General features: G+C 42.2%; 1 protein-coding gene across 1 annotated transcript in view; it reads left to right on the top strand.

Moving 5' to 3' along the window:
- The first annotated feature begins 5,363 nt into the window (after positions 1 to 5,363).
- kif3a (kinesin family member 3A) overlaps positions 5,364 to 25,405 on the top strand; it is a 35,364-nt gene continuing 15,322 nt past the window's right edge. The window contains exons 1-10 of the mRNA XM_083785789.1: positions 5,364 to 5,504; positions 7,375 to 7,639; positions 9,604 to 9,748; positions 10,964 to 11,048; positions 11,244 to 11,349; positions 11,951 to 12,090; positions 12,835 to 13,032; positions 15,256 to 15,430; positions 16,348 to 16,446; positions 25,193 to 25,349. Coding sequence (XP_083641915.1) covers positions 5,499 to 5,504; positions 7,375 to 7,639; positions 9,604 to 9,748; positions 10,964 to 11,048; positions 11,244 to 11,349; positions 11,951 to 12,090; positions 12,835 to 13,032; positions 15,256 to 15,430; positions 16,348 to 16,446; positions 25,193 to 25,349 — 1,376 coding nt within the window. The 5' untranslated portion in view covers positions 5,364 to 5,498. The remainder of the gene's footprint in view (positions 5,505 to 7,374; positions 7,640 to 9,603; positions 9,749 to 10,963; positions 11,049 to 11,243; positions 11,350 to 11,950; positions 12,091 to 12,834; positions 13,033 to 15,255; positions 15,431 to 16,347; positions 16,447 to 25,192; positions 25,350 to 25,405) is intronic.

Raw genomic sequence — 25,405 nt, 5'->3', positions numbered from 1 at the left:
ATTGATCTCAGAATTGCATTTTTTGCACGTTTTGCTCCATTATTTTCCACTATAATAATTTATTATGTTTGTTAAATGGAAGTTTTGTTCTAATGAATGACAACTTAAACCCCAATAGTCTACAGAAATGGTGAATCATGTCAACTTTTATGATATAAATGTTATGACATTGTCATAACATTAAAAACATCTAGGAGAGAGAGCGGTGGTTAAGCTCATATATGGAAGGTATTGTGCATGCTATGAGCCTATGACTAAAGCATGACACTTTCTACAGTGTTTGTTACCATGAAGTTTGTTTTTAGACGTGGAAACACTTCTGAATTTACAACTGGAACTTGTCAGAGGTCATAGGCTAGCAGATGAGACTAAGATTGTTTGCTAAAAGTTATGTTGGACAATTTGAGTAATTAGCATAATGAGCAAATCAATTGCTTAATGAGCAAATTAACTGGAAATGGCTATCATTTAGCATCCATTTAACTTTGAAAGGTGACTTAAGAGTCAAAGTCTAATGTTTGTGATATCCAGAAATTAATCTGTTGTTATGGTGAAGTCATGCACCCTTTCTTCATTAGCATAATTGGCATAAATTATGTAAAACATAGGTACAAATTAGGAATTAGTTATACAGTATTATTGCTTTTAGTCAACATATCAAGTTTGTTTTAGAGTCTACATCTATACTATGTTGATACATAAATTAATATTTTGCATAAGGTATATAATAATTCGTCTCAAACCAGGAAATAGTGATATTTTAAAGAATTTAGGTGCTTTTAGAGACTAAGTATAAAAAAGTAAATTATCTGGATCGATGTCCAGTTATCGGTTCATTTTGTCCACCTTAATTCTCACCTGATCCCATGCTCACCGAAGAAAACACTAAAGAGCTATTCCATTAAGTATATGCACACCACACTGAACCTCAAGCTCTAGGCCCATTTTATGACATGTCTAATACAGTGGAGTGACGGGGCAGTAGTGGAGTCATGAGGTAGATTGGACGTTTTGGAATCTGAAAGCACGGCATGATGCACACTCTGATGTCATTCATTGACTGCATTGGAACATTGATGATTCTGAACATGTCTGTGATAAAAGCAGGCATCGAGTGTTATCAGATGCTTGTGCTTGTCCTCCTTCGTGTTAGGATGTGAATGTGATACTGTCTCCTTACTCTCCTACCCTGTGAGAAAGTACCATGCCTAGTCTCTCAATACAGTTCCTGTTGGAACTTCTACAACCCATTCACAAGAAGGATGGCCATAGCTGAATGGTCCACCTGGGAAACAGAAGGTCCCAGGTTCAATTCCAGGCCCCGGCAATGTGTTGAGGTATACATAAGAAAGACACTTAATCCCCAACTGCCCCCCTGACCTCAAAGGCCTAACGGCCTTGAGCAGCAATAACCTAATTGAAGCAGAAAACAGAATTTTCCAATATGATTAATATAAGGTCTAATACACAAAGATGAAGACAAAGAAGATGCAGAGGCTGAAGGGAATGAGGAGAGAGATGATGAAAATAGTGGAAGAAGACCATTGAGTGTGAGGTTGTGCTTCTAAGTGAACTCTACACTATAGCACTAGTGCACTATAGTGCTCATTATGGTACAATTCAGACACTCAGGTCGCATTCATACCAGAGAGCTTTGCTGCGATTAAAACGAATCCTGCTGCGCATTGTCAGAAAGTGCGCTTCGTTTGGCAGGTGTGAAGGCTCATTCGAATCCTAATGCGCAGCAAATAACCGCATTTTACTCCGCCCAAAAACGTGGGTTTCGCTTCGCTTCGAATCGCACTTGACTACGATTCGGTGCAGGTGTGAATGCAATCCGCAGTAAATAAAGGAAATGAAGCAAACATAATGTGGCGGGTGAGGAGCTGAACACAGTTGGAGACGTAGAAGGCATATTTTACGCAGCGCAAAGATGTCCCGTTACTGTGGATAGACGTGGTCGAATAAGGAGACTGAAGCCCTGATCGAAATGCTTAAGAAAACACATAAAAACACTGCAGTGTATTATAGCCTACATAATATTCTGTCTGTCTGTCTGTCTGTGCGTGCCGTAAACATGGAGTGCTGTCACTGTGTGGGGACTGGGGAGTTATATCAGTGCGCTCATGCAGCGCTGTGCTGCATGCCCAAAAGAACAGTGTGTGGCGGCTGCGTGCGTAGAGAGAGAGAGGGGGGGGGTCCCAGACGGCTCGACACATGCACGTTATGAGTGTAATTTTATCAACATAGATTTCACTGTGTAGCAGTGTAGGCTATAGTTTATGAATGGAACACATTGATAAAGGTCCCCCCTGCTGCGTTTCCAATTGCTGCGAATGACAGTGTGAAGGCAAACCGCATCAATTAAATATGCAAGAATTCCATTTCCCCGCCCATACGGATCTGAGTCTACCGAAGTATTAGGTGAGAATGTGACCTCAGACACTTATGTATACACTCAGTCTGTGTCTACAACCAGGGTTGGTGTCTCAGAGTAGGGCTGTGGACAGTTCAGAGACTTGCCTACCGGTGACATTGTCGGTAGGCGGGTTTGTTCATTTCGAACATTTTTATGTTTTAATTTGATTTTGTATTAATGTGAGAACAATGACTTCTATAATAGCTAACTTCCCAAACATATAAAGTCTTCAGTTTATATTAGCTTGGATTCTCCATCGGTGTCACTGGTAGCAAGTGTTATGACAGAAATGGTACCATATTATCTCCCAACATCTCCCTAAATTCCTGCCACCTGGTAGGAGGTTTAAGAGTATCCAACAGTTACTTCCCCCAAAACACTTGCCATATACTGCCCCCAAAACCAAAATCGTGAGATGAATAGGGCATACAGTAGCAGTGGCAGCCATTTTCGGGTTCCATCGATCCAGACCCCATTGTTTTTTTCCCCATCGAGATTTCTACGAATATTTATATAAAAAAATGAATAAGCCTATAAAATCAAGCCATCCAGGACCCTACTGAATCATGACGTTAAAACATTTGATTATGTGATTTATTTTTTAATATTTAATTATATAATATACAATAGCCTTTGTTTTGAGGGTTTTTATTTGTTTTTCACATAATTAAATTTATGGTCATTAATTACCAGGATCCTATAGATGGCTTGATTACATACTGTAGGCTTAGAATAATTGATATAAATATTGTTTGGAAATCTCTATATGTGAAAAATGAATGGGGTCTGGATGGATGGAACCAGAAAATGGCCACCACTGCTATAGCACTGCCCTATAGCACCTTTGAATATACTGTAACGATATTGGATATAAAAACCAAACAAACTCATCAATCAAGTCTTTCTGTATTTCTTTCTTCCCTATAACTTCATTAAAAAAATAAAAGACCAATACAATAATGTTAAAATAACGATAACTATCTCTTTTGTGCATGGTTCTTGTAATTTTTTACTCTTTCTTCACTGCCACAAGCTCCTGTGCAGCTTTCTTGGCTTTGACCATCTCCACAAACTCCTTATACCTCTTCATACAGTCCTTTTTGTAGCTGTGTAAGAGCTGCATCTTATTGCGCTAGCACTGTAGAAAGTGTCATGCTTTAGTCGTAAAATGCACAATACCTTCCATATATGAGCTTAACCGCTCCCCTAGATGTTTTTAATGTTTATATCATAAAAGTTGACATGATTCACCATTTCTGTAGACTATTGGGGTTTAAGTTGTCATTCATTAGAACAAAACTTCCATTTAACAAACATAAATTATTATAGTGGAAAATAAAAGCAAAACCTGCAAAAATGCAATTCTGAGGTCAATGACCCCTCAAGGTCACCAGAGGTCAGTCAGAAAGTGTTTCCACGTCTGAAATCAAACCTTGGGGTGTGTAGATGGTATCCTGAAAGTTTCATGCTAGTCATAAAATGCACAATACCTTCCATTATATGAGCTGCACTATAGTGTAGATTGGGGTCCCAGAGATTTGTTTTTTTAATTACCGGTACTTTAATAAAACGGGTTTTCTGTTCTGGTACCCTACTGTCAGAGCCATATCTGTAAGGCAGATGGCTTCTTGATTAGAGTGGGTGACAACATTATCACACGGAAAGATGAAATTACCTACCTAGGTTCCATCCTGGAGGCCAATCTTTCCGGTGATAAAATGGCCACCAACGTAATCAAAAAAGTCAATCAAAGAACAAGATTCCTTTACAGGATCTCCTCACTGGTCAACAAAAACACCTTGAAGACCTTAACAGGAGCCCTCGTACAAGGTTTCTTTGACTATGCATCCACCTCTTGGTACCACAGCACCTCAAAGGCCCTTAAAACAAGGCTCCAGACCTCCCAAAACAAACTGGTCAGGCTCCTACTTGGCCTCACCCCCCGAACCCACCTCACCCCTGCCCACTTTGACAGGCTGGGATGGCTTAGGGTCGACGACAGAGTACAGCATCTTGCAATGGGTCTGGTCCACAAGATTCGATACAGCACTAAGATACCCATGTACCTGTCTAAATACTTCCTTAATGTAAACGAAGTCCACACCCACAACACCAGAGGGAGTGCGACAAACCATGTACAACCCAGATTCGGCACAAACAAGGGACTAAATTATTTTCGCTCCTATGCCACCAAAATGTGGAACGCCCTACCAACAGTCATTAAGACATGTGAATCCCTTGACTCCTTCAAAACCGCTCTCAAAGGGCACCTACGGATGGCTGCAATTCGAAACTGGCCTCTGTAAAATCTGAATCCCCCCCACCCCCCCCCCCTTTCCCCTCACTGTATATGTATCTTTTCCCTTTTTGCTTCCTATATGATGAATTCCTGTTCTGTTCTTTAAAGGTATATTCAGTGATTTCACTCAAAAAACCTTAGGTTTCGTTTTTGGCTGTGGGACCCAGCCTTTCGTCCAATCAGGATAGAGAGTCAAAAACGAAACCGAAGGTTTTTTGACCCCCAGGGGTTAACTGGGGACAGGGAGGAACTCCTTATATGGCCAGCACACTCTATAGTAGGGAGGATTATCACAACCAAACAAAAAAATAAGTGATATTTGAATTAAGTGAAATCACTGAATATACCTTTAACTACATAGAAATGTCTATTTGTATGTCTCTAAATGTTTTGATGAATTGAACAATGTGGACCCTGTTGTAAACAAGTGTAATGCTTAATTGGGTCGTGCACTCACAGTTAACAGTCTCTGTATTGAGTTTGTGCTTGAAATGTACTGTAATTCTACAAACTGTTAATACATATTTCAATCAATCAATCAATCAATAGTGTCTACTGTCGGTTGCCTGGCAACACAGCACCCTCTGGGCTATGGGATGTAGAATCACCTCCATCGCGCATGCGCAGCCTGAGCTGATGCTATGGCCGGGGCTCCTCTGTGTCGGCATTTAAATCGTCAAATGATCAAATAACAATAACAAAAAAACAACTACCAAGGCAATTACGACTCTTTAATTGTTCCGAGGCGAACAATAAGACGACACTTCCCCCGTTCTCAACATGCCGGTAGGTCGCCACGCCTCTATGTTGTGTTTTGTTATCGGGGGTTCCACCCTTCGTCTGATGTGATGATGTGATGCTAATCGATACGTTAGCTAAGCTAGCTAATGAACAGTCACTGCTACATCGTCATGAAACGACATTTCTCTAAATGTCACTTAACATGATGATATTAAACGTGAGGATTTGATTGTCATAATGATCTGTTCCGCATGCTATAGGTATAACCGTGACGTTAGCAGCCCTGTGTTTGCGTCGGATCTTTTGCCTAGCAACCAGCTAACGTTACATTAATATATAAAAAATGCAAACCAAGGCCGTGATTGATTGCTATTACGCTTTAATTACTGTTTGTTGTCGCGTACGTGACTCAACAGAACTGGAGCTTTGCATTTGAATGCTGTCAATTATTAAAGGTTGCACTTGCACATGACATGTTCTCAGCCAGGCAGACGGCTTCTCAGTTGAAGTGGGTGACAATATTATTATCACACACCAAAAGATTAAATTACCGTTGATTGATTGAAGTATTTAATAACAGATTGGAGAATTGCAGAACATTCCAAGCACAACTCAATACAAAACTGTTAACTGTTAACATTTTGATGAATTGAAAATGGTGGGCCCTCTTGTAAACAAGTGTAATGCTTTATGGTGTCTGTCGTCCATTCCCAGTTAACAGTTTTTGTATTGAGTTGTACTTGAAATGTACTGTAATTCTGCAAACTGTTAGTACACAAATCAATCAAAAACTGTGTGTGGGTGACACCATAGCATTATACTCGTTTACAATAGGGTTCACCGTGTTCAATTCATCATCATAACATTTATAGACGTACTAATATACACTTCTATATAGCCAAAAACAGGAAATCATCTGATCATAGAGGAGGTGAAAAGGGGAAAAAAAACATATACAGTGAGGGGTGGGTGGGGATTCAGATTTTACAGGGGACAGTTTCGAATTGCAGCCGTCACAGGTGCCCTTTGAGAGCGGTTTTGAAGGAGTCAAGGGATTCGCATGTCTTAATGACTGTTGGTAGCCTAGGGCGTTCCACATTTTGGTGGCATAGGAGCGAAAATAATTTAGTCCCTTTACTCCCTTGTGCTGAATCTGGGTTGCACATGGTTTTGTTGAATTCCCTCTGGGGTTATTATGGGTGTGCACTTCGTTGACATTAAGCCTGGAGCTGCTTCTTGGTTAGTGTGGCTGAAAACGTAATCAGAAAAGTCAACCAAAGAACAAGATTCCTGTACACACACACACAGGATCTCCTCACTGGTCAACAAAAACACCTTGAAGAGTCAAGACCCTAACAGGAGCACTTGTACAAGATTTGTTTGACTACTAATGCATGCACCTCTTGGTACCACAGGACCTCAAAGGCCCTTAATCCAAGGCTCTAGACCTCCCAAAACAAACTGGTCAGGCTAAACTACTTGGCTTCACTCTCCGAACCCACCATACGACGACAGAGTCAACAGCATCCTGCAATGGGTCTGGTCTACAAGATTTGCTACACCAAGATATACCATTACCCATGTACCTGTCTAAATGTCAACAAAGTTCACACACACACACACACACACACACACACACACACACACACACACACACACACACACACACACACACACACACACACACACACACACAGCACCAGAGGGAGTTCAACAAACCATGTGCAACCCAGATTCAGCTCAAACAAGGGATTAAATAAATTTCGCTCCTTACAACTGACTGTTGTATCGAACTGTACTTTCCTGTGCTTTTTTTTGCAAACTGCTAATAATAAAGTAATCAATCAAATCAATCAATCAATCAATCAATCAATCAATCAATCAATCAATCAATCAATCACATTTTCTTTCCCAGGGCAATAAACCAGAAGTGTGTGACAACGTGAAGGTGGTGGTGAGATGTCGTCCTCTCAACCAGAAGGAGAAGACACAGGGTCACAAGCTGGCCGTCAGCGTGGACGAGATCCGAGGCACCATAACGGTCAACAAGCTGGAGACGCCCCATGAACCTCCCAAGACGTTTACGTTTGACACGGTGTTTGGACCGGACAGCAACCAGCTGGATGTTTACAATCTGACCGCCAGGCCCATCATCGACTCGGTGTTAGAGGGCTACAATGGTGCGTTTATTTACTGTACTGTTCGCTACTGTTGGGCAGCTCCTATCCTCATAACCCCCTAAAGGCTCATACATACTCCAGTTTTTGGTGATATTATGTTACGTCAGTCACGGTGATGATCAGCTATCACCGCGGACAGCCGGACACAGACCCATCTCTCTGTTTTTACTATCAGACAAGTCTTTTCACTCTGGAGCTATCACCCCCGTTCACTGATTGGTTCTAGAAGTTGGGTAAACCACATGGAGGTTATCACCTAAAACGGTGATAACCTATCACAAAGAACTGGAGTATGTACGAGCCTTTAACCTTCTGTCTCCATATTTTAACTGTCAGTGGGGTTTTTTTCTCTCCGTAAAGTAGTGCCCTACTTGTAGTACTTGATCACAGTACAGTGTCACACAAACATCAAAGCTAGCAGATCCGCAAGCTTGAAACAAGCCGGTTGATTTGCTACTTTTGCCATTTTGGATTTGGATTCTGATTTGAAAAGTAACAGATGATATGCTTGCAGCTGAGCATTCACTGGGCATTTTTGTGATTATTAATAAACGATTGCAGTGAAATCTACATCTAAGGTCGGGAACTACTGCACTAATATTGTAGACCTACACAAGTGAAGTTATGGTAGTCTCTCGTGTGGCCAGACTGTTTTTCAAATGCTTACGGTCGGTCATACAGTCTGGGACACGGAAGCTGTTTTGATGATTAAGGGAGAAAGTGGATGTGAAGCCTTCTCCCCACTTTCCTTATATAAATTAAAATCACCAAAGCATATTTAGCTTGCTGTTTTAAGCAGAAATAAAAATAAAATATTTAAAAAAAATTTTTTTTGTTTATCAGATTTCAGGAGGTGTAGTTCCAGACTATAGCATTCAGAGATTGTGGAATAGTTGTCTGGCTATTATAGGTCATAGTCTGGATTTTCGGTGGTGAGGTGGTGACCACCGATCCGGTGGTGAGCTGACCACCGGAGCTGAAATAACGTTGAGCGGTGGTGAGTAAAAACAGAGAGAAGGGCTGGAGCGGTGGCGGTGGTTTTCTCTTCACCGTGGCCCGTGACGTCACGTTGTAGTTCGGTGGTCACCACCGAATATCCAGACTATGTAATGTATGAGCCTTATGCGAGACTAAGGTCACATTCTCACCTAATACGTCGGTAGAATGGGCGGAGAAGTTGGAATTCTTGCATATTTAATTTGCTGCGGTTTGCCTTCACACTGCGCTGTCATCCGCAGCAGGGACCTTTATCAATGTGTTCAATTCATAAACTATAGCCTAGCGGCTAGGCTACACAGTGAAATCTATGGTGTTAAAATTATAACGTCACACGTGCATGTGTCGTGCTGTCGGGGACTGGACCTCTCTCTCACCCTCGCTCTCTCTTTCTCACTATACGCACGCAGCCATGCACTGTTCTTTTGGGCATGGAGGCACAGCGCTGAGCGCATTGAGAACAGACAGCAGCACAAAATGGAGATGAAAGTTCCTACTCCCCAGTCCCCACACAGTGACAGCACTCCATGTTTATGCACAGACAGACAGAATATTCTGTAGGCTACACTGCAGTGTTTTTAATATGTGTTTCCTTAAGCAATTGATAAATGTACTCGTCCTCATTTCGACCAGGGCTTCAGTCTCCAACCTTGTCCCCATATATGGGGGACATGGAGCAACGGACTTGAACTCATGCTTCCTTCATGCCTGAGTGTCCAAGTTGCTCCTTTACACCCTGACAGGGGGGAGTTTCCCTGGTTTGGACGTAGCGCGTGGAAGGAACGCGTTATTCCAACCAGTTCCTTTCCCCTCCATCAGGCCCCCCGGCTGGCCAGGGGGGAGGCAGTTTTAGAGACCAGGATTACTGCATGTTTTTTTGTGAGGGTACTGTACCTACCCTAGGCGGGGACATGGGGAGAACATGCAAACTCCACACCGAAACTAAGGCAGTAATTGTTTCATTCCAGGCACCATCTTTGCGTATGGGCAGACTGGCACAGGGAAGACCTTCACCATGGAGGGTGTGCGGGCAGTGCCAGAGCTCCGAGGGATAATCCCTAACTCCTTTGCTCATGTCTTTGGTCACATTGCCAAGGCTGAGGGTGACACTCGGTAAGAGCAACCAACCACACAAACGATTGTGCCAATGATTTGTTTAACTTTCAGCGCCACCTGGTGGTCACCAGTTTAGTCTTTGGTTGCCAATTCGCCCATTATACATTATTGTAATTATATTATGCATGTAATGTGCATGTCAGCACCTGTACACCAGAGTAGAGGAATTTTCAAAATATGGATAAAAAAAAGAAAAAGAGAATATATAAATAAATATATATATATATATATATATATATATATATATTTTTCCCCCAAGGGAGCATGTCTTGTCGCCCGTGGCATCCGGTCCATAATTGGCAATAAAACGTCTTGTCGTTTGTGGCTCTTAAACTGTTTAATAATCTGTCAATCTTTTTTTTGTTATTATGAGTTAACCAGTATGATTAATCTAAGGCTCTAGACTAGAGTCTACTCTAGAACATAAAAAAAATGAAGGTAAAATAGGTTACCGGTAATGTAAAGTACAACATTATGTTAAATACTCAGTGGACACAAGTTATCATCACAAATAGACACCTTGAAATAGCACATATTAAACAAATATATCTCTTAAATATGCTGTACACTAAACCGATTTATTCGATAACTAACATATTAATTCATTCATTTTGAGTTGGACGGACTAATCCATTGTATTAATGGTGTCAGTAGTCACCCCTTACACAAACCCTGTTTCATTTATTGACTGTACTCCATCTCATCTGATGAGTAGCATGACATGCCACTCTTAGCACCATCAGGCAGCAGAAATAATATGTCACGCACAAAATCTAGTCATGACCTATTATGCTGCTCACAGTTCAACTTTTTAACCCATTCTGTACGGGAACCCCTTTTGGGTGTTCTAACTATTGAAAAATAGCAGATCTACAAGCTCATAGCGCGCCACTACTTTTTGAATAATCGTGAAAATGCGGCACAAATCTTTGAACATATATTCTTAAGACTTTTTTATTTATTTATTCCGACGTCAAGCCTAAATGGGTTAACCACTTAAGCGCCATTTTATATTCGGTCATAAATAGCTGAATGTACAAGCTCACAATGCGTTGAACCAATTTTATATAAAATGTGTTTATGTTCAAAAATGTCTGTGTTCCACATTTAACGACACGCGGCAATAACAGGGACGCCAGATTGAAAGTTCTCCACTGTTATCTACCCCTCTCTCTCTCTCTCTCGCTCTCTCTCGCTGTCTCATTGCCACAGGTTTTTGGTTCGTGTATCATATTTGGAGATCTACAATGAGGAAGTTCGTGATTTGCTGGGGAAGGACCAAATGCAGAGGCTGGAGGTCAGAGGCGGATGCAACACTCCAAGCATTGCTATTTGAGTCACATGTGTTTTTACGTGGGAGTTTGTTGTGGCGGACCGGTGGGCTCGACAGCGCCGCAGTGTTGTGTAGGAGTTTGTTGCGGTGGGCTTGACAGCGCCGCAAGTTTTGTGTAGGAGTTTGTTGTGTGACGGTGGCCCAATTTGTGTGTCGTAGGTGAAAGAGAGACCCGACGTTGGCGTGTACATCAAAGACCTTTCGGGTTATGTCGTCAACAACGCTGACGACATGGACCGGATCATGACACTGGGGCACAAAAACCGTAAGCACTCAAGTCTCAGACCACAGATAATTTAATAATCCATTATTCAAGAAGTTTAATTGAACGTAAATGTATCATTTGTATAAATATCCACTTTTGTAGACTGAATGAACCAAAAGGACCCATTTTTACACAATCCTGTGTTCATAGATAGTGGAATAAATGATTTCCACACTCCACGTGCACATTTTGATTCCATGGGTATAGTTTGAAGCGCTCTGAGTCTGTGTGCCATAGACTTTGCACTTTCCGCTCAATTCTCACTGAATTGTTGTTGGCAAGACTCGGCATGCATTGCACGGCTCAACTTTGTGGGATTAATCTGATCCCAGGTCAGTTTAAATCTGATCCCACGTCAGTGTAATCATCGTAGAACTGTGCAATGCTTTTCTCTAGCGATCAATGCTGAGCACAGGGGTCCTCTCGGACAAACAGACCCGAGGGCCAAGATAATAGAATGGGAAGGGAACCGATATAATTTTTTGTAATTGTTTCATATAATCGAAAATTGTTAATTTTTTTATTAACTGTTGTACCCCTATCCTATACTATGTATGATGACCTTTCAGAGCTAGTGTGTGGTTAAATGTCTATGTTTTAGGGTCGGTTGGTGCCACCAATATGAATGAGCACAGTTCCCGCTCGCACGCTATCTTCACCATCACCATCGAGTGCAGCGAGAAAGGCGTGGATGGAAACCAACACGTTCGCATGGGCAAACTACATCTGGTTGATCTCGCGGTGAGTTTTTGTAACCCACTATTCGACGTTTTCTCAAGAGTATTTTCTAGGAACAGTGTGGTCATGATGCTCATGCAGGTGAACACGTCGTTGGGAAAACTCAGGTCACCCCCAACCCCTTTTACTTGGCACCTTCCCGTTTTCATTCAAAACTAAATATCTTTGCTCGATCAATTAAGCTCAGAGCATTCCGACACGTAAGCTTATAGATCAGCTGTTTTTGTCAAATATTTGCTCCACAATGACTATATGTATGCTAAGATTGATGAACTCCATTGGATCTATTGGGAAACATTTCCCCCCCTCCCTTCTTTTTGAGTGATTCAACCACTCCTATAGACAGCTATGTGTGTGTGTGTGTGTGTGTGTGTGTGTCCCTCCCTGTGTCCCTGTGTCCGAGCACGACAATAGCATTTGTTCACCACCAAGTGTCACTGTTGCACAGCCTAAAGCAGAGACACACACACACACACAGGCCAGGGGGGAGGGCTTTGTACAGTAGAGCACAGCACAGCACGGCACGGCACAAGTGCAGGTACAGCACCAGCCACTCACTTCAGACGGGTCTGACTTTACATTTCCTGAAAAGTCACAGTAGGTTTCCACCCCGACGACAGCGACGATGATAAGCATCAGGTGTGTGTGTGGTCACACAGACGCAGAGAACCGTCACGTTATCAGGGCTGTTCCATCTCACCCACCACCCCCACCCCCACCCCCACCCTCACCCCCTCCCTCCCCCAGGGTTCCGAGAGGCAGGGGAAAACGGGCGCCACGGGACAGCGTCTGAAGGAGGCCACCAAGATCAACCTGTCCCTGTCCACCCTGGGGAACGTCATCTCTGCCCTGGTGGACGGCAAGAGCACACACGTCCCCTACAGGAACTCCAAGCTCACCCGCCTGCTGCAGGACTCGCTGGGGGGAAACTCCAAGACCATGATGGTACACACACACACACACACACACACACACACACACACACACACAGCTGATTGATTGATTGATTGATTTGTCCATTTTATTTGGTGACGTAAAGAGCACAAAAGAACTTTCCGACATACAGTTAATTAGTGTGGTTGCCAATGGGCAACCATACTATTGTTTTTCTGCCCTTTTATTTATTTTCTTCTTTATTATTATTATAGATAAACTTTATTTTGTCGTGTTATACCTCTTGGCCAGTTCCCACTTGTAAAAGAGACTCAGTCTCAATGTGATTTTACTGGTTAAATAAAGGTTAAAAAAAATAAAAATAAAATACCTCCCACAGTTTTTGTCGCACGCACTCGAGCCATATGTCAAAACGACGGGAATCGTGTGCGTGTATTTTGCTAAGACATTTGTTGGATAGTTTAATTGATATGAATTAATTAGTGCATTAAATTTCCCCGTAGACATGAATGGGAAAATGCAAAAACTCACTTTCAAGTATTTTTTCCTCTGAGACCGTAAGGGCTATACTTACAAGACTTGGAGGAGAGATTCATAATAATTACTAAAATTAATCACCTTAGAAGTATACCGGTCGGCCTCATGGTGGCGCTATAACAGCCAACTTTACGTTTTGGGGTATAACTCTTGAACCGTAGGTCGTAAAATCAAATCCCTGGATTCCTTGGGTCATGACGCATCTCCCCATATAGGCCACGCCCATTTGCGTCTAGATAGATTTCCCGCCATTTTGAATTATGTTCAAAACACACCTTTTGCTGCTCCTCCTACAGATTTTGTCCAAATCTCACAAAAACCGGTACACATGATCTCCGGACCTATCCGATTAAAACAGCACAGTCAGAATTTAGATCTTCTGTATCGTTCGGCCGTAATCGACTTCCGAATTTAGTGGGAGGGGCCTATTTTACAAAAAATGCCACAATTCACGCACGGAATGTCCGATCCATCCCAAATCTGAATCACATGTCGAGGGTGGCTTAATCAACACAGAGCCAAAAGCAATTCCATTTTCGACAGGTGCAATGTAGGCAACCACACTTTGCAATTTCCCAGAATTGCCTCTTTCTAGTTGTACTGTATATAGTATCATCACCCAAGGATGACAAAAAAGCCCAAAAAGGGCACAATTCCTTTGTGGTCCATCAACAATTCATCAATTATTTTATGGAAATGACAGAATAGCACCATAACCTTTTGTATTGAAAACAAAAGGTTAAAAAAAATGTCCACCACTGTATTGTCTTTTTTGATTTAAACTGCTTACTTTTTGTCTCCACCAGGCCGAAGGCATGTGGGGAGAGTATGTTTTGCACTTCGTCCGTCCGCGTGTCCGTCCGTGTGTGTGTCCGTGTGTCCGTGAACAGCTAATCTCGGCCACCGTTAACCCGGTCGATGCCAAATTTTGCACACACACTCCCTGGATGCCAACGATGAACCTCTGCCCCAAACTTTCCAGAACGGCCTGTTATAGCGCCACCAGGAGGCCGCTTTGTGCAAAACAAGTTTTTTCACAGTACACCTACAGATTTTGTCCAAACATCACGCAAATTAGTACACAGTCTCTCTAGAGCCATTCAACGAAACGGGTCTTTCAGATTTCTCAGACTCCATCCTGATTGGTTAAGATTGGCTTCCAAAGTTCACAGGAGTGCTCAGTTTCAAACAAAATGCTGCAAATCATGAACACATCGCGTGATTTCCGTGAAATTGTGCACGCACATTCCCACTAGGCCGAGGACGAAATGCCACATGAACAATTTCAACTCAGCCTCAAGGTGGCGCTATAACTGGCCGAAAAGTGTTTTTACCTCTAACTGCACGGATCTGTGGATAACCTGGTGGAGACCTGTGCCCAGAAGGGCACTTTTTCTAGTTTTATTTATTTTTTATTTCAAGATAATTTTTTCCTCTAATGGCATTGATTTTTTAAATGTTTACAAAACGTTTTGAAACAAAGTAAGGACTCCATGGAAGATAACTTAAACCCCATCACACACCGTCTGCGAACGCCGTGCGTCAAAACAGCCGCCTCCGTCATTTTCAATGAACCTATCCCACACCTGGCGGCGTCCGACGCGCGTTCACGCCTCGCCTGACGCTCCGATACGCCACCGTTCTATTTTTCCAGGCGTTGCCGCGTCGCTGCGCACCTGGTGTATGTGTTGGGCTTTACTTCTAATTAACGAGTACGGGTCCCCCCCCCCTCTGCAGTGTGCAAACATCGGGCCGGCAGACTACAACTACGACGAGACCATCAGCACGCTGCGCTACGCCAACCGCGCCAAGAACATCAAGAACAAAGCCCGGATCAACGAGGACCCCAAGGACGCCCTGCTGCGACAGTTCCAGAAGGAGATCGAGGAGCTGAAGAAGAAGCTACAGGAAGGTACAGTTCTCGTTTTGATATTTTGTATTGCTTTTTAAATTTTGTCACATACAGTTACTTACTTTACAAACCTTTACAAAAGACATACTTTAACAAACTGACAGGGCAGACAAAACAAAAAAACAGGGTTCCTTCAGTTCATCTCTCTCTCATTAGCAGGCAACAGTGCAGCAGTGCACCCTCTCTCTCTGTTTCTGGCACAACAGCGCCCCTACTGGTACTAATAGTCATACTGGTGCTCATGAACCGACACATAGGTGAATGAACCAACACATAGGTGAACACGGACATTGCTGTTCCTTGCAGTGGTTGCGACACTCGACAAGCAAAAAGGAAAGCAAACCAAGACAGCCACAGTATTGCACATGCCTACAGCCCATTCACTTGTAGACATAGAGTTTTTTTTCCCCCATTTGTTTTCTCCTATCCTTGGTCTGTTCAATCAATGGGCCTTTTAGAAGGATCGGAGAAATTTCAGCAGGAAAATAATCTGATAATGGGGCCCACATTCCAATTCTACATTCACCACTCCCATAGTGAATCTGTCGATACACTGATGAATACATGATTACAGTATTTACCACCCCACTAAGGAAATGTACACATTTTGTACAGAATACAGATGTGTGTATACTGTAGAATAGATAGTGGCGTGGCCCATCTAGGAACTGGAAGGTTTCGGAATTCGATTCCCAGCTCTTCCTGGCTTTATTTCAAAGATTCTGTGAACAAGTCACTGAACCCCGGCCTAAATGCTCCCGATGAGCAGGTTGGCCTTTCATAGCGCGTGTGTGTGTGTCCGTGTGTGTGCGTGTGCGTGTGCGTGTGTGAGAAATGCAGAGCATTCACACACACACACACAGACACACACAGACACACACACACACACACACATAAGTAATGCGGTGCTCTCATAGGTGAGGAGATCTCGGGCTCTGAAGCCAGTGGATCAGAGGAGATGGACGAAGGAGACGACGAAGGTGGCGTGGAGGGAGAAGGACGCAGGAGACGAAGAGGTGAGGAGGACACACCTTTTCTCACAGGAACAGCTGTTCGTCGGAAAGGAGGGAGGGATGGATGGGGCAGATACACGTTTAACCACATGACCCCCCTTTTATGGGCGTGTAGTACCCTAGTCAAAAACTCCTATAGGATTCTGATAGAAAAATTCTACTAAAAATCCTATTGTTTTTTTTTTCCTCTCATAGGATTATTGTCAGAATAGGATTTATTTTTATAGGATTATTTCTTAATTCAACCCTGGTTTAACCCATTCTGAACGGGAACCCATTTTGGTGTTGGCATCATGTTATGCTTTAGCTATTGAAAAAGGTGGTCGCGCAAAGGGACTAGGTTGTGCAAAGGTCCTCAAAGCCAACAGCAGCGACCATAAGCTAGGTTTCATCTGGTAGGCCGTGCTGCGACCCAAGAAAAAGTGCCTGGAAAATGATTTTCGTTCCCACGTTTGGCAGTACTATTTCAATGCATTTTTGCATAGACAATAGCCTTCTGGACTTTGGGTTAAAAGTTCTCCGCATAATATCCTGCAGTATTTTGTCACAAGCCAGTACTGTGTATGTAAGTGTATAACTAAAAAATACAGAAAGGGGGGGGGGATCCAAACATTTTGCATAAATGCATTTCATTTAAATGGATTGTAGGCATAGTGGCAACACTACATTTACATTGTAAATCCTCTATTGGCACTGTACATGCTTCAGCATAATATGTGTACTTCACAAAAAAAACATATGCCAGTTCTGTTTGGCAGCAGACACAGTGTTCAACCGGTATGTCTCTGCCTGCAATGGAACACTTTAATCGTGAAACAAGTTCTGTCGGCCCTTGTCTTTTTAGACTGTTGGTAGTGTTGTACATGATGCTATATGAGGTGCTTTTAATGTGTGCCCCAGTGTCTCCTCCCCAAAACAAATCAATGTTACCCCCCACACCAGTATTGTTGGTAACTTCCCATAGAATCCCTTAGAGAAGTTGTGGTTGAGCTAGGCTAGCGTCTAGACTGTGTTGCAAGAAGCACAATGTCCTAATCTATTCAGTAGTGAACTGACGACTTGGTTTACCTCGGTTGACTCTGTTGTTGTGTCTGATGGAGGAGGTAGCCTTGTCTTAACAGTTTATCTGCTGTTAATGTATCAACAAAAAAAAAGCATTTCAGAGATGTTGCGCTTGCAGGGCAATGAAAACACCAGCTGGGGGAAATCACGGGCCAACCGCCTTTTCAGTTTATCCTGCCTGCAAAATAAAATGACAGAGAAAGCCTTACTGTCGCCATCCAGACAAATTAAGCCATTGGCTACGTTTACATGAGCAGTTAAATCCCCTTTTCATTCCGAATAGAATTTCAATCCTATTAAACGTTGTTATGTAAACACCTACAAAAACGTACATCCGAATGAAAACGCTCGATGCGATCTAAAAACCATTCCGATGTCACTGGCCGGATTACTCCGATGTTCAATGCGATTGAAAGAAAATTGGACTCATGTATACACTAATTTGGTTGTAAGTTCATTCTGGTCTTTCTGAGCATGCTCCAAGGCGCTCATATCCAAGGCGCGCCGAGGAGTTTGCACATAGAGCGCGTTATTACGTTCCTTTTTTCAGATCCGAAATCCACAAAAAAACGTGGAGCAGCAGCAGATGACGATAACCCTGATCTGTGTGTATGTGTGTGTGTGTGTGTGTGTGTGTGTGTGTGTTCAACGGTCTCTCTCTCTCTCTCTCTCTCTCTCTCAAAAATAACGAGCGACCCGATACAATAATAATCAGTGTTGCGTGCCCTGGCCGTGCTGTAGATAATAAAGTACAAATAAAAACGAGATGATCACCTTCCCAGCGGAGAAGCGGAGCCGCAGCGGCAGTGTTGTACCCGAACGCGTTCAAAGAACGATCGTTCACGAACTCGTTCACATTTAGGGTGAACGTGAACTGAACGTACTGTATTTCTGTTTGATGAACGTCATTGTGAACGCGTTCATTTCTGGCGTGTGTGAACGTCACTTTTTCACGTTCAACTTTCGTTCAAGAGTGAGTGTTTCAATAGAGTCTTCCAGGCGAAATCCCCGGCACTAAAACACACCCTAAACAGGCCTTAATATTTAGCTGAAAACCCACCAATAAGTCCCTATCCGACACAAATTAACTAATCTTTCTCAGCTGTCACTGGAGCGCGCATGTAGCTACTGCATGATGATCATGCACGCTGACAGACAGCAGCAGACACTGTCCCAACTCCTAACAAACACTGAGGGAACTTGTTGTTTGATTAAACATAATGTGCCACGAAAAATAGCTTCCAATAGCTTAGTTGGTTATTGAATGAATCGCAGTGATGCCTGATTTATTCTTCGCCGTACAATGTGTTCCGTGCTGAAAATAGCTGATATACAAGCTCACAACGCGTCGCGTCCGGACACGTTGTGAGCTTGTAGATCAGCCACCCCCAGCATGCGGAGATGCAGGCTCTGAGAACATTCAGAAACTTTTGCCTTCACAATAAAAGTATGTGCCCATTCGGTGGCATTTCACATTGCAAAAGAGCAATTTTTGTAAAATGTAAAAAATATATAAAAATTAAAGCAAAAAAAGAACGAAAAATAACTATAATAGTTCATTTTTCAAACGATGAACTTTAGTTCAAAATTTTGGATGATGAACTATGAACGGAACTAGTTCATTTAAAAAAAATTGAACTGTGAACTGAACTAGTTCCTAAAAAAAAAGAACTTTCCCAACACTGCCTGTAGGCCTCACCACCACCTCACACACTAATAATGTCTGAGCCATGTCAGATTCCTGGGAGCAGATTTTGGAGAGCACCCTTCTGATTTCCCGTGTTTTGATTGATGACACACAGTTTTGTTTATTCAGGATTTCAGGGCATTCGTATACACAAAAATATGCAGATTAGTGTGCACGTATCAAATACATTGGGAGACATTAGATTTGATTAATCACTTAAACCTTCTAGGACAAAGGATATTCAACTAGATTAGCCTGGGGGCCACAACTGTAGAATTATTGTGTGTGTGTGTGTGTGTGTGTGTGTGGGGGGGGGTCAAAACACGAAGATTTATATAATACATTTGTGCACAGTAATGAGCAGGATAATATGTCTATACAGGTACTGTATATGCTGCCTTGGAATAGATGTAGACCTGTTTGACAGTGCATAAACGTAATTGCCTTGACATTAACAACCGTCAATGCCAGTTGAATACCACTGTTCTAGACCTAGTAAACATTATGTTATAGTTTAGCTATTGAAAAATAGCAGATCTACAAGCTCATAGCGTGCCACGTTGTGAGCTTGTAGATCAGCCACCCCCAGCATGCGGAGATGCAGGCTCTGAGAACATTCAGAAACTTTTGCCTTCACAATAAAAGTATGTGCCCATTCGGTGGCATTTCACATTGCAAAAGAGCAATTTTTGTAAAATGTAAAAAATATATAAAAATTAAAGCAAAAAAAGAACGAAAAAGAACTATAATAGTTCATTTTTCAAACGATGAACTTTAGTTCAAAATTTTGGATGATGAACTATGAACGGAACTAGTTCATTTTTAAAATTTTGAACTGTGAACTGAACTAGTTCCTAAAAAAAAAGAACTTTCCCAACACTGCGCAGCGGGTGGGGAAAAAAAGACGGTAAACATATTTGCCCGTCCCTATCCAACCAGCAGCCTCAAAGCTACTGCGGAATGAAATGATGGGATTTCAAAGTATCGTCTTTCGTCTGTAATATGTTTGTATTGTTGAGACAGTCACAATGAATGAACTGCCTATATTTTATGTGTCCAACAGATGGCGTAGTTTCACGTGAATTAACATGTATCATGTCTTCTATCACTCATTCGGAATGACCATTTCCCATGTAAACTCGCGGCAAAAAACATTACATCGGATGTATTTTATTCTGAAGTATTTATTCGGAATGATCACCCTTCATGTAAACGTAGCCACTGTTTGACTCGGGATCTGCACGTTTCCCACCTTGTCTCAGTAAAATCCTGGACGACGTCCTTCTGTACTAATAAAACATGCATATAGCATCGTTTGAATTCGTCTTTACGCACTTTTTGTCTTTGTTTTAGTTTATTTTGCTCTTCCTTGCAGCTCGATGTAGTAGGTCGCCATTGCTGTTGTTATTATGGGGAGTGGGAATGAAGCTGCGACCCGATTGGTCCATGTGACCAAAACCACACCACTCCTCTTGCAGAGATTAGTACGCTTAGTAAGAAATAGTCCCGGTTTTGACCACCGAGTATAAAAATACTGCAGGATGGCACGTGGAGAACGTTCTTATTTTGACTTTCTAGCTATAGATCTCTTTTATGGAGCAAAAAGTATGTATAGTGCCACTCGTGTGGGAGCGAAAGTAAACAAAAACGTTGCTTGGGGTAAGGCCTAAAGAAGCAAAGATTTGAGTTAAAAACATTCGCTCTGAAAGAATATATATTCAAAGATTTGCACTACATTTTCATGATTTTTCAAAAAATTGCAGACCTACAAGCTCGTAGCGCGCCTATGAGCTTGTAGGTCTGCTATTTTTCAATAGCTAAATTATAACCTAATGTTTAAAACGCCAAAAGGGGTCCCGCCCAAGGCCCAAAATGGGTTAAAGCAAAGAAGGCTTTGTATTCTGCATCCCGGTCAAAGGAGCACTTCACCCCACAAAGACTTTCTTTCTATCAATAATCAAACTCACGAATGATGCCTTGAATTCATGGAGAATTGTAATTTTCCTTTCAAGTCTCCACAGTCGTTGCTGTTTTTCCCCCAGTGAAGGGTTGTGTTGTGACTCTAAAGATTAAACTGATATGATCTCTAATGAGCTAATTAGAGCCCGCCCCAATCTTGTTATGACTCAGCAACCTTTACTCCAGATAATTATCACTAACACGTCTGAAGCGGAGTTTATTGGAAGACGCACCGCGGCCCACGGTCAGGAGTTCCCCTGCTACCCATAATCCTTTGATTGCTAGCTACATGGAAAATATTAAGTTAATAGGAAAATATGTACACCAACATGGTGTACTATTTGGTGTTATTTATGTGACGATAGTGTCTTAAAATAATTGTGAATCATCGCGGTTCATCTCCGGGTCAGTAAAGGTCAAACCATTCAACCTATGTATGTATGTAAGTTATTGTACATTTATAATTGCTGGAGCGTTTGTTCCATACTTCGAGGGGCGCTAGACCCTCATACGCTCAGCTTTGTGTGTTTGTGTGTGCCCCATAACGAGGATGTAATTGGCTGAGCACCCCATGGCGATGATTTGATTGGCTGAGCCATGTACGTATTGAGGATAATTGATTAGCCGTAATTGGACTTGAGGATAAAAAGTGAGGACAGAGGACTCCAATTGTGATTGGCCACTGATAGCAGTGAGGGCACCGATTGTGATTGGCCCGGAATGTGATGATATAGGATGACATATTTCACAGAGGATTAACCCATTCTGACCTGAGATCAGATTCATACGAGGTTTCCACTGGACACACACTGGTCTAATTAACGCTAACCAGAGGCACAGCATCAACTCTCCATTGCATGACGTTCTCGGGTGTCGCGCTGGGCCTTCTAATCTCGCCTTGTATGATGCTGTGTGCGATTTGATGGGCTTCATTCTATGCACATACTGTACATGTCCCCCGTCTGCATCATGTTGCATTTGTCACACGTTTTAGGCCTCGCTCACACCTTCGCATCTAGCATACAACATTGTTGGATGCTAGACGTAAACAAAGGGGTTTGTTTACATCTTGCCCCCAATGCATTTCCAATGGAGGTCACATGGTTTGACACAACATTTTTGTTGTACGGCTTTCGGCTGTGTTTTTCGACTGCCCCCCTCCCCCTCATACAACAAAAATGTTGTGTCAAACCATGTGACTCCCATTGGAAATGAATTGCGAGCTTGCGTCAGTAAACAAGTCTCAGCTATACATATATCAGTCTGTTGTAAAGGTGTGAGTCAGGCCTTAGCCTTTTCACGTGTCCCCTCATGCACCTCATGTCTTGTTGCTCTACCTGTCTGTTTGTCTTTATTTTTACTTAATTACCATCTGCCTTTTTTTTCTTCCCATGATCATTTTGGTAGAGACAGTAAGACTTTTCAGGTCATTCTGTAATGTGTTACACCTTGTCTCTCTCTTTCTCTCTCTTTCTGTCTTTCTCTGGGTACAAAATGCTGCCTGTCTTGACTTGCCATACTCTCTTTATTCCAGAAGAAAGAGGTTGGTGCTCCTGACTGTAATGTACTGTAGAGTAGACATGACAATTATACACTTCTCCTACCCAACGTATCACCCTTAAAGACCAACTGAAATGACAGTGCACACTATTAAAGCATAGGCATGATTTGCAAAATAAGAATCCTGTTATTTTTTTCTCCTCCAAAAATCCATTCTTAATTTCCTTAACAAAAACATAATGTGTGATTACATCGGCAGGCCAGGTACTAATTTCAATCAATTAAATGATGACTGCCACCTGTCAATCCCATAGTGTAGCTCAATGGCCAATCCCTCTTCCACACAGAGCTGATGCTGACACTAGGGCATTAAGCAACTAGTCGACTAGTTTACTACTACTAGTAAATCCACTAGTCGACCTTGTTGGTACTAGTTGACGAGTTGATGAGAAAAAAAACATAATAGGTAGTTCAACAACTTGTCGACTAGGCAACTAGTCAACTAGTAAAAATGACTAGAAGTGAGGGCGGTGGCACTTAAATCTCAACAAAGATTGTGACAAATGTTCTCGTTTTGAATTTAAACGGTACAATAGAATTTGTTTCTGATAACATTTGAGGTGAAATAGGTGGGGCGGTAACAGACGTGATTCAGCACTGTGTACAACACAGGTGCGCAGAGTTTAGAACCCCATAGTTCGAGTGGACAACTGTACGCTGTGTATGGAGGTTGGAAACCTGAGCTCAAGCATTGCTGTGATTGGCTGAGACACAACCCAGCCCCCACCACTTCTCTTGTCAAGTTATGTCATGACATCGATATAAAAAGCCATTTCAGCTGGTCTTTAACCACTTGAACACTTGTTTACCTATTCCGTGGTGAACATTTGGTGAAAATGGACAATCTAAAAGCTCACAACAATGTCATGCATGACACATTGTGAACTTATAGATAGATAGAAGATATTAACTATAGAGTGAAAACAGGATGGACTCTATTACAGAGCTTGTAAGAGATTGTAAGAGGTTAATCTAACTCTGCCTAATTGATGCTTCGTTGCATGATGGCATCGCTTGCCAAAAACACCATCATGCAAATGAGCTTAGAGTCTACAGAGGCCAACAGACAGGCCTCTTCTAATCATTGTTTACTGTCTTTCTGTCCTATGAATGTCTTCCATCGTCTTCATTATTCCATCATTGTGATCCTACATGGAATTAATGGATTTCTGGAAAATCCTTTTTTCTTTTAACTTTTTTTTTTAACCTCTTGCAATGTATTTAAAGGGAGAATTCCCTGCTAGAAGGCTTTCTTACCTTTATTTGTAGTCGTTACGTCCCCACCAAAGAGGTCCAGGTGTTATTTTGTGCAAAAGTGCATTATTTCCCCTACGATATAGACCTCAATGGGGGTTGGGTTTGTGTGTTAATTCGCTTATTTGAATATTTCCATCGAAATAAGTAGTAAAGTGTGCCGCTTAGGATACTATTTTACTACTACTAGATTTTTGAGCGATGGAAATAAGCAAATTAGCAAAACACCCCATAGCCCTATTCAATTCAATGCAATTCAATTCAATTCATTTAGGGCTTATGGTAGGGGAAATAGCCAATAATGAGCTTTTGCACAAAATAACACCTGGACCTCTTTGGTGGGGACGTAACGACTACAAATAAAGGTAAGAAAGCCTTCTAGCATGGAATTCTCCTTTAAGTTTCACACTAATAAGTTTCACACTAATTAGTGAGTTAAGTTAGTACACATTAGATTGAACATTTTATCACTTCAGCCCTATATATCCCCGAATAGTGGAAATTTCCAATTTCAGCACTGTGTACAACATATGAGCGCAGAGTTTAGACCCCATAGTTCGCGCTTGTAGATCTTTTTAAACTGAGATTTCACACTCCCAAAATAGGGATCGTCAGGATTAATGTGGTTAACAAAATCAGTAGTCTCGCGAGCCGGACTGTTTTCAGACGCTTCCGTCATACAGTCTGGAGCACGGAATCTTTGAAAATGATATGCGGATGTGATGCCTCCTTCCGGCATCCGTTTCGTCTTTACAGTCATCTAATCTCATAGAGCTTGCTGCTTATCAGAAATTGAAATTCTAAAATAAAATGTAAATATATTTTGGTGAACGGAACAGATGAGCTGCTTGTCTTGTATTTCTGGAGATGTAGTTCCAGATTGTGGAATAGTTGTCTGGCTATACGCAAGATTAACATTCCTATGTATACATGTAATACTACATTGTCTGAATTTAACCACTTTAGATCTACAGTGCAAGCTGAGCTTTTGTAGGTTATATTTGTGAAGATATTTGTGAAAACGGAAGGGGGCCTATAGCATAGAACCCTTTTGGACTCCGGTATAAAGTATATAGAGTTTAAGTGATTAAAATGTACAAACGCTGCAGGGCTCGTCCCAGTGAGCCACATTTCACTCACCCATACCTGCTTAGAAACTGGCTATAGATTGAGGGTGAAATTAAAAGGAGGCCTGCAGTGACATATCGAATGTCTTGCTCTCCGAAGGCAAGAAGAAGGTCTCCGCGGACAAGATGGTGGAGATGCAGGCAAAGATCGAGGAGGAGAGGAAAGTGCTGGAGGCCAAGCTGGACATGGAGGAAGAGGAAAGGAACAAGGCCCGAGCCGAGCTGGAGAAGAGAGAGAAAGACCTGCTCAAAGCCCAGTGAGAAACGTCATGTTCACGTCACTACAGCTCATGTTCACATCACTACAACTCAT

The sequence above is a fragment of the Protomyctophum parallelum genome (genome assembly GCF_964188405.1).
Source record: "Protomyctophum parallelum genome assembly, chromosome: 16".
Taxonomy (NCBI): domain Eukaryota; kingdom Metazoa; phylum Chordata; class Actinopteri; order Myctophiformes; family Myctophidae; genus Protomyctophum; species Protomyctophum parallelum.
This window is presented reverse-complemented; position numbering and strand designations above follow the sequence as displayed.